We start from the raw sequence: 10,325 nt of genomic DNA on the forward strand, positions 1-10,325 counted from the left end.
ACATCAGCAACACCAAAGTCAAATAACTGTGGATAAATCTAACAACATCCATGCTGGTCTTCTGTGTACAAAACTATCAAATAGGAACTGAAAGACCTGAAAGAAGATTAAAATAATTAGAAAGATATTCTATGTGTGTGGATTAGAATACCAAATGTAGGAAAAATATTCATTTTCCCTTAATTTATCTAGATATCCACTGTATTATCAATTAAACTACCATTTTCTGTGACAATTGACATGATGAATTTAAAATTTATATAAAGTGCCAGGTGCAGTGGCTCACACCTGTAATCCCACCACTTTAGGAGGCTGAGACAGGTGGATTCCTTGAGGTCAGAAGTTCAAGACCAGCCTGGCCAACATGGTGAAACCCTGTCTCTACTAAAAATACAAAAATTAGCTAGGCACAGATGGGCACCTGTAATCCCAGCTACTTAGGAAGCTGAGACAGGAGAATTGCTTGAACCCAGGAGACAGAGGTTGCAGTGAGCCAAGATCGAGCCACTGTACTCCAGCCTGGGTGACAGAGTGAGACTCCATCTCAAAAAAAAAAAAAAAAATATATATATATATATATATATATATATATAGCAGAGTGTGGTGGTACGTGCCTGTAATACCAGCTACTCAGGAGGCTGAGGTGGGAGAATCACTTGAACCTGAGAGGTGGAGGTTGCAGTGAGCCGAGATTGTACCACTGCACTCCAACCTGGGCGACAGAGTGAAACTTTGTCTCAATAAATAAATAAATAAATAAAATTTATATAAAGGCAAGGGGCTGATAGCCATGATACTCTTGAGCAAGGAAAAAGAAGGGCGAGTTGCTTGAAGTGACGCCAGCAGTCGTTATCAAGCGATAGTGATGGAGACAGTGTGGGGCTGGCTTAGGCGTACACAGCAAACCTAAGGAAGTGAGTAGGGAGTTCAGAAACAAATCCAGGCACATACGGACCCTAGATTTATGACACGGTGGCTCTGAAGAGCCATAGTGAAAGAATAAACTTTCAATGAGTGGCACAAACTACTGGATAGTCATATGGAAAAACAAGAAGTGACACTTGACTAGTTATCAGGTGAAAAAAAAATCCATGTCAGGAGAAGCGTAGACCCGAATGTGAGAGGGAAAACAGCAGTTTTAGATCATATTATAAGATCTCCAATACCCTTGCAGGTATTTTACATAAGACGGAAAATCACAAACTATAAAGGACAAGTCGAAAAATTGATCATGAAAATGGTATTACTTCTTTTTCAAAATATGCCACCGTGGGAGGGAAAAGACAAGCCAGGGTGAGGGAAGAGAGATTTCAACACACGGAAGTGACAGAAGGCTTGTATCCAGAATAAAGGGTTTCTGTAAATCAACAAACGCTTATAAAATATAATATTTAATAGATGATGGAAGTATGAAAACATGCTCAACTTCATAACTAATCCAAGAAATGAAAACTTAAATCTCATGAGATGACTGCATACACTAAAATTGTTCAAAACAGCTAACTCTACAAGGTTTTGGTGAAGATGTATCGGAAACCTTGGTACAAGCACTTTGGAAAACTAGCAGTATTCCCAACAATTCCCTATGACCAGCATATTCCATAACCAGCAATGTTCAACTCAGTTCTACTCAACAGAATGGTGTGCTCAGCTGGAGAGAAGACACGTGTGAAATGTCCAGCCCCAGACCGGAAATAACCCAAACATCCATCCGCAGCAGAATGGGGCTGTCAGCTGAGGTTCATTCATACTGGAGCATCCTGTAGACCCATAAAGTGATCGGATTCCAGCTTCACGCAAAAGCTTTGTTGAAATCTGCAAGCACACGGAGCATCCAGGGCGCCAGCACTAAGGAATGCTAACTGTTCAGTTGCATCTGCACAGAGTTTGAAAGTGGGCAAAGCTGAAAAGCAGTGTGAAGGGATGCCTGCTCGGTGGCAACGTGGACAGAAAGGCCCAGACCATGCCAGTGACACGACCTCTCCCTTAGCAGGGGTCAGTGATACGACCGCTCCCTTAGCAGGGGCCAGTGACATGACCGCTCCCTTAGCAGGGGCCAGTGACACGACCCCTCCCTTAGGAGGGGGAGCCCTTAGGCCTAGAAGGGGCACGGGGGGCTGGCGATGGGTTTTGGCTTCATTGGGTGGCGCATGTTTAGTTTATGCACTCTGGTGAATGGGTGTTATATTTCACTTAAAAGAGCAAGCTTAAATAAACTATTTAAATAAAAGAAATAGAACACATAAGGGTCACCATCGTCCTGTATTGCTCCCACCACAAGCTATAGCCCAGCTGTCTCTGGGAGGCTTGGAGATGTTGAATGGCTGCTGGTTCACTTCCCTGTTGCAGCTCCAGCTTCTGGGAGGTTGAGCAGCCCCTAGCCCGGCTGTTTCTCCACATGCTGGGTCTGCAGCCTGAGATGAGCCTTGGAAGGATACAGAGGGGGAGGCCAGCCAGTGGGCTGGTCAGAGTGGGGCTGGTTAGAGTGGACAGAGGGAATTCCTTCCCCCTGGACCATGCCCACCCCCGAGGGGTTCCGACCCTATGGGTCAGCAAGGCAGAAACTCTCACACTGTTAAATGCGACAGTTTATTATGAAGTGAAGAAGTGTGACTGCAACAAAATGAAAATATAATCTAGCAAAAAGTCTGGCTGCCCAAGCCCCAGGAAGGGTCCTTCTGGCAGATGATAGAGTCAGTCATAGGCTGCTGTGTGGATCATGGGGGAGACGCCCTCACCGCACCCTGACCCTGGAGATTACAACCAGGGCCGCCAGCGGGGTCCTGCTCCACTTCCTCCTGGAGTTAGTCATCCCCAGGACAGCCTCTGTGGCCTCCTCACCCCCAGGGTGTGCCATGAGGTACTTCCCCTCTGCTCCAGTGGACCTGGGGGTCCTTGCTCTTTCTGGTTTTTGTTTTTGTTTTTGTTTTTTTTCCTGAGACAGAGTCTTGCTCTGTTGCCCGGGTTGGCATGCAGTGGCGCGATCTCGGCTCACTGAAGCCTCTGCTTCCTGGGTTTAAGCGATTCTCCTGCCTCAGCCTCCTGAGCAGCTGGGATTATAGGCACCTGCCACCATGCCCAGCTAATTTTTTGCATTTTTAGTAGAGATGAGGTTTTGCCATGTTGGCCAGGCTGGTCTCAATCTCCTGGCCTCAGGTGATCTGCCCGCCTCAGCATCCCAAAGTGCTGGGATTACAGGCATGAGCCACTGCGCCCGGCTGTTCCTTGCTGTTTTTGAAATCAAGAAACATCCTTATAACTGGTTTATGCTTGCCATGGGGGTGCCACACCGTGCTCACCTGTTGAAGCTCAGGTAATACAGCTACAATGCCACGTAATAAGAAGCCACCTGAGAGAGGGTGGGGCTTGCTGCACACCTGCTCTGGGTCCGCACACCCCAGGAGCTGCATGCAGATGACTGCACAGAGCAGCCCTCCCAGGCACTTTAGTTCGGGACTCCACATATGCAGGAGGAATGGCAGAGACTCAAATGACACCCTCCAAATATCCCCAACAACTGTGGACAGGACAAAGTTGAGTTCCCGGCTCACCGCAGTGAGGGACAGTGCCAGCTCAGGGTGCTACAGCAGTGCCTCAGAACAGTAGAGGAAGGAAAGGGAAGGTCAGGCTTCTTGAGAGCTCCAAGTCTGGTTTAGGGTGGATCTTCCAGTGAGCTGGGTCAGGGGATTGCGATGTAATAGTTTTGGGTGGGTGCACACAGTATAGCCAGTACCTTGAGATGAAGAGTGTTCAAGAGTCCTGGAGCACACACTGTGGATTCCCGTTGAAGAGTCAACGGGACGAGTATCTTGGCTGCAGAGATTAGTCCCACCATCAAAGACTTGAAGGACTCAGGGCTGGTGTTTCCCACCACATCCCTGTTCAACTCTCCCATTTGGCCTGTACAGAAGACAAATGGATCTTGGAGAATGATAGTGGATTATCGGAAGCTTAACCGAGTGGTGACTCCAATTGCAGCTGCTGTACCAGATGTGGTTTCATTGCTTGAACAAATTAACACATCTCCTGGTACCTGGTATGCAGCCGTTGATTTGGCAAATGCCTTTTTCTCCATTCCTGTCCCTAAGGCCTACCAGAAGCAATTTGCCTTTAGCCTGCAAGGCCAGCAATATACCCTCACTGTCCTATCTCGAGGGTATATCAACTCTTCAGCTTCGTGTCATAATCTTGTTTGCAGAGGTCTTGAGCATTTTTCCCTTCCACAAGGTATCACACTGGTCCATTACATTGATGAGATTATGCTGATTGGATCCAGTGAGCAACAAGTAGCAAACACACTGGACTTATTGGTGAGACATTTGCGTGCTGGGAGGTGGGAAATAAATCTGACGAAAATCCAGGGAACTTTTCCCTCAGTAAAATGTTTAGGCGTCCAGTGGTGCAGGACCTGTTAAGATATTCCTTCTAAGGTGAAGGATAAGTTGCTGCATTTGGCCCCTCCTACAACGAAGAAAGAGGCACAACGCCTCATGGGCCTATTTGGATTTTGGAGGCAATGCATTCCTCATTTGGACGTGTTACTCCAGCCCATTTAGTGAGTGACCAGAAAGGCTGCTAGTTTTGACCTACGTCCTGAACAGGATAAGGCTCTGCAACAGGTCCAGGCTGCTGTGCAAGCTGTTCTGCCACTTGGGCCATATGATCCAGCAGATCCAATGGGGCTTGAGGTGTCAGTGGCAGATAGGGATGCTGTTTGGAGCCTTTGGCAGGCCCCTATAGGTGAATCACAGTGGAGGCCTCTAGGATTTTGGAGCAAGGCCCTGCCATCTTCTGCAGATAACTACTCTCCTTTGGAAAGACAGCTCTTGACCTGTTACAGGGCTTTAGTGGAAACTGAAAGTTTGACTATGGGTCATCAAGTCCCCATGTGACCTGAACTGCATGTCATGAACTGGGTGCTTTTTGACCCATCTAGCCATAAAGTGGGTCGTGTACAGCAGCATTCATTCCATCATCAAATGGAAGTGGTGTATACGTGATTGGGCTTGATCAAGTCCTGAAGGCACAAGTCAGTTACATGAGGAAGTGGCTCAAATGCCCAGGGTCTCCACTCCTGCCAACCTGCACCGTGTCCCCCCTAGCCTGCACCGATGGCCTCATGGGGAGTTCCCTATGAACAGTTGACAGAGGAGAGAAAACTAGGGCCTGGTTCACAGATGGTTCTGCACGATATGCAGGCACCACCCGAAAGCGGACAGCCGCAGCACTGCAGCCCCTTTCTAGGATATCCCTGAAGGACAGCGGTGAAGGGAAATTTTTCTAGTGGGCAGAACTTCAGGCAGCACACCTGGCTGTGCACCTTGCATGGAAGGAGAAATGGCCAGATGTGTGATTATTTACTGATTCACGGCCTGTAGCCAATGGTTTGGCTGGATGGTCAGGGACTTGGAAGCAGCATGATTGGAAAACTGGTGATAAATCTGGGGAAGAGGCATGTAGATGGACCTCTCTGAGTGGTCAGAAACTGTGAAGATATTTGTATCCTATGTGAGTGCTCACCAATGTGCGACCTCAGCAGAGGAGGATTTTCATAATCAAGTGGATAGGATGACCTGTTCTGTGGGCACCTCTCAGCCTCTTTCCCTAGCCACCCCTGTCATAGCCCAATGGGCCCATGAACAAAGTGGCCATTATGGCAGGGATGGAGGTTACACATGGGCTCAGCAACATGAACTTCCACTCACCAAGGCTGACCTGGATATCGCCACTGCCGAGTACCCAGTTTGCCAACAGCAGAGACCAACACTGAACCCTTGATACGGCACAATTTCCCAGGGTGATCAGCCAGCTACTTGATGGCAGGTTGATTATATTGGACCTCTTCCATCATGGAAAGGGCAGTGGTTTGTTCTCACTGGAATAGACACTTCAGATATGGGTTTGCCTATCCTGTACGCAGTGCTCTGCCAAGACTACCATCCGTGGACCCACAAAATGCCTTATCCACCATCATGGTATTCCACACAGCATTGCCTCTGATCAAGGCACTCACTTTACAGCTAAAGAAGTGTGGCAGTGGGCTCTTGCTCATGGAATTCACTGTTCTTACCATGTTCTCCATTGTCCTGAAGAAGCTGGATTGATAGAATGGTGAAATAGCCTTTCAAAGTCACAATTACAACGCCATCTAGGTGACAATACTTTGCAAGCCTGGGGCAAAGTTCTCTAGAAGGCTGTGTATGCTCTGAATCTGCATCAAATATATGGTACTGTTTTCCCCATAGCCAGCGTTCATGGCTCCAGGAATCAAGTGGTAGAAGTGGAAGTGATACCACTCACCATCACCCCTAGTGACCCACTAGCAAAATGTTGGCTTTCTGTTCCCACAACATTATGTTCTGCTGGCCTAGAGGTCTTAGTTCCAGGGGGAGGAACACTGCCACCAGGAGACACCACAACAATTCCATTAAGCTGGAAGTTAAGATTGCCATCTGGACACTTTGGGCTCCTCCTGCCTCTAAGTCAACAGGCTAAGAAGGGAGTTACAGTGTTGTCTGGGGTGATTGACCCAGACTATCAAGATAAGGTCAATCTACTGCTCCACAGCGCAGGTAAGGAAATATAGATTTCTTAGGGTGTCTCTTAGTATTACCATGTCCTGTGATTAAGGTCAATGGGAAACTACAACAGCCCAGTCCAGGCAGGACTACAATTGGCCCAGGCCCTTCAGGAATGAAGGATTGAGTCACTCCACCAGATAAAAAACCATAACCCAGGCTGGGTGCAGTGGCTCACGCCTGTAATCCCAGCACTTGGGAGGCCAAGGTGGGTGGATCACCTGAGGTCAGGAGTTCGAGACTAGCCTGACCAACATGATGAAACTCTGATTCTACTAAATACGAAAAATTAGCCTGGCATGGTGGCGTATGCCTGTAATCCCAGCTACTTAGGAGGCTGAGGCAGGACAATGGCTTGAACCTGGGAGGTGGAGATTGCAGTGGGCAGAGATCACACCATTGCACTCCAGCCTGGGCAACGAGAGTGAAACTCTGTCTCAAAAATAAATAAATAAATAATAAGAACCACAAAGCGCTGAGGTGCCTGCTGAAGGCAAAGGGAATACAGAACGGGTAGTAAAAGAAGGTAGTCATCAGTACCAGCTACAACCACGTGACCAGTTGCAGAAATTAGGACTGTAATTGTCATGAGTATTTCCTCCTTATCTTACTAGGAATATGTCTGTGCATGTATACCCTCGTACTAAGAAAATATCTACACTTTATTTCTTCTTTTTCCTTCTACCATGTGACATAAGATTTACTGACTTCATATCAACATTTAAGTGTTGTTAACTTTATATAATATCATTTAGGTTAAGGATTAGTGTGCTTCCAGTTGTACGAAGGACAGCTATATTATGTTAGGTGTAATTATGACTTTATTATTGTGTCTATTTGAAAATTACATATGATATCAGAAGATGTGTATGGGTTCAAGTTGACAAGGGGAGGACTTGTGATGATTAATACTGAGTGTCAACTTGATTAGATTGAAGGATGCAAAGGATTGGTCCTAGGAGGAGAGTAACATTTGAGTCAGTGGACAGGGAGAGGCAGATCTACCCTCAATCTGGATGGGCACCATCTCATCAGCCGCCAGGACGGCTAGAATAAAGCAGGCAGAAGAAGATGGAAGGACTAGACTTTCTGAGTCTTCCAGCCTTCATCTTTCTCCTGTGCTGGATGCTTCCTGCCCTCGAACATCAGACTCCAAGTTCTTCAGCTTTTGGACTCTTGGACTTACACCAGTGGTTTGCCAGGAGCTCTCAGGCCTTCGGTCACAGACTGAAGGCTGCACTGTGGGCTTCCCTACTTTTGAGGTTTGGGGACTCAGACTGGCTTCCTTGCTCCTCAACTTGCAGACGGCCTATGGCGGGACTTCCCTTTGTTATCACGTGAGTCGATTCTCCTAATCAATTCCCCTTCGTATATACATCTCTCCTGTTAGTTCTGTCCCTCTAGGGAACCCTGACTAATACAGGGTCTTCAGAGAGATTCCTGCAATGAGCCGTGGAGTCAGGAACCGACTCAGAGCAACACCTAGAGCCAGGTTCTCCTTGAAATGTGCCACCCTTGCTGGTGGAGCTTTCCAGGACCTGCCGGCCCCAGTGGGCACCTGAGAGCAGCAGGTTTGCCCCCTGCACCCACCCGGAGACCTGGCTTCTCCAGGCACCAGAGCTGCCACAGGGCAGTTGGCTCCCTCCAGAGTGGGGGTTGGAACCAATGTCCAGGCCAGGTGTGTCCCCTAGGCTGGGCTATCCCCGTCCCTCTGATGGGACCCGCCCCCTCATTTTCTGCTTATCGTGTGTGGCTGGTGGTGGGAAGATGGACAGCTCGCCTGGCTGGACCTGGTGGGGCCCTGCACACATTACTGTTTAGGGTTCTGTGAGGAACCAGAGGGCACCTTTTCTTGGCTATGAGGACAGACTGTGCCTGCAGCCCTGCCGCTGGGGAGAGGCTCTCTGCCGAGTCAAACCAGAGCGCAGACCCCAGGAAAGGGACCAAGGGCCGCCTGCTCCACCTCTGTTTGGTTAGTTCTTATTGGGGGGAAGAGGAATCCAGGACCTCCCTTGAGCAATGCCAGATGCGTCCACACCCACGGGCTTCCTCTCCTCAACCTCAGGACACACGGCCCTGCTTCCTCCTTGTGGCTAACTAGCCCCACTTCTGCCCTAGGTTCCTCATTCTTTCCTGCAGAGAGACGTGCTGTGTCACCGTGTGCCGGCTCCAGGACAGGGGTTTTCCGAAGACCCATGGAATCCTTCCATCCCTAGCCCCTGGGCAGGGACCTAGCAGCTCACGGAGTTGACCCAGCCTGACCCCCACTACCTCTTCCTCACCAATATCCTACCTTGCCCAGTCCTCAGGACAGCCCCGGTCACCCCTGCCTCCTGGCTCAGGCACCAGGCCCCAACCTGGGAGCATGAGGTTTATTGAGCACCTATTATCCCCCTGAGTGGGAGGCCACCCGGCAGCCCCATGCCTGCGTGAGGAGCAGGCACCGTGGATCCACACAGACCTGGGCTCTCCCCACCCGGGATGCAGGACCTTGGACCAGCTCCCAGCAGGCCATGCCAATAAGGGCAGGTGAGAGCTGTGGCCCCTTCTACTGAGAGGGAGAGACAGCCCTGCTGAGAGCTGGGACAGTCATGCCGAGAGCAGGGAGTAGTGGTGCTGAGTTTGGGGGACAGTCATGCTGAGTTGGGGGAGAGTCGTACTGCACAGAGCAGTCTTCTCCCTCCCCTCTCCCTGTGTCCCCAGGTCCAAGCAATGGTTTCTCTTGGCCCTTCCTCCCCTTTGCTCCACCTCCCAGATAAATGGCCATAGGCTTCCCAAGGGTTCTTCCAGCAAAGGGAGCCACCTGGATGGAATGCCAGTCCTCCTCGGGTCTCCAGGGAAGAGCGGGCAGATTTGCCTTCCCCACCTCCTGGTAGGTGTGCTTGGGGGGAATGCTGCTGCAGAGAGCAGGGTGCGAGGATGTTCTGGGGCTCTGCAAACACCAGCGGACACCAGAGAAGCCAAAAATCCAACCTGGAAAGGCCTGGGGCCACCAGTGCCACATCCCCACAGACTCCTTTCTCTCCCTCTTCCTTTATCCCACACTCCTTCTCTTTCCCTGCCTCTCCTCCATGCCTAAGCATCACTTTCTTGCGTTTAGTGCAGAGCTTTTTATTTTAACCATGTTCTTTCAAAATGAATCTGTGTGTGTGTATTTTTAACTTAGGTAAATGGCATCTGTGGCACCTGGCTCTGAACATTACTTCCTCCACCGAGTTTGCATCATGCACGTGTGACTTTTACCATCACCCATCCTGGTGCATCTGCATTCAGCCCGACGCTTTCCACAGTCATGCCACACTCCCCAGGCTGCACCTACTGGGTGACCCAGGTGGCCTGTAAGCCTACCTTCACTCCCAGCGCCAATGCTGCAGTGCCACCCCCGCCCCCCATCGCCGCCTCCCCCCCAGCCCCCCCAACCCCCCGCCGGAACCTGTGTCAGAGTCCTCCTGGCTCACACCAAGGTGGGGACTTCCAAGCAGTAAAACTGGACTGTTTAGAAAGGCTGTGCTCCAGTGGGGGCCATGCTGGTTTTTTTTTTTTTTTTTTGAGACGGAGTCTCACTCTGCCGCCCAGGCTGGAGTGCAGTGGCACGATCTTGGCTCACTGCAGGCTCTGCCTCCCGGGTTCACGCCATTCTCCTGCCTCAGCCTCCTGAGTAGCTGGGACTACAGGCACCTGCCACCACACCCGGCTAAATTTTTTGTATTTTTTAGTAGAGACGGGGCTTCACCGTGTTAGCCAGGA

The 10,325-nt window shown here is 49.9% G+C and overlaps 1 protein-coding gene across 1 annotated transcript in view; it reads right to left on the minus strand.

Moving 5' to 3' along the window:
* Positions 1 to 9,971, minus strand: part of LOC116475482 (ficolin-1-like) — a 23,014-nt gene extending 13,043 nt beyond the window's left edge. Inside the window, exons 1-2 of the mRNA XM_032164763.1 lie at positions 9,927 to 9,971; positions 9,445 to 9,510 (exon numbers count right to left, since the gene is read on the minus strand). Of these exons, the coding sequence (XP_032020654.1) occupies positions 9,445 to 9,510; positions 9,927 to 9,971 (111 nt within the window). The remainder of the gene's footprint in view (positions 1 to 9,444; positions 9,511 to 9,926) is intronic.
* Positions 9,972 to 10,325: the final 354 nt, after the last annotated feature.

This window comes from Hylobates moloch, unplaced genomic scaffold, assembly GCF_009828535.3.
Source record: "Hylobates moloch isolate HMO894 unplaced genomic scaffold, HMol_V3 SCAFFOLD_10, whole genome shotgun sequence".
In the NCBI taxonomy this organism is placed as follows: Eukaryota; Metazoa; Chordata; class Mammalia; order Primates; family Hylobatidae; genus Hylobates; species Hylobates moloch.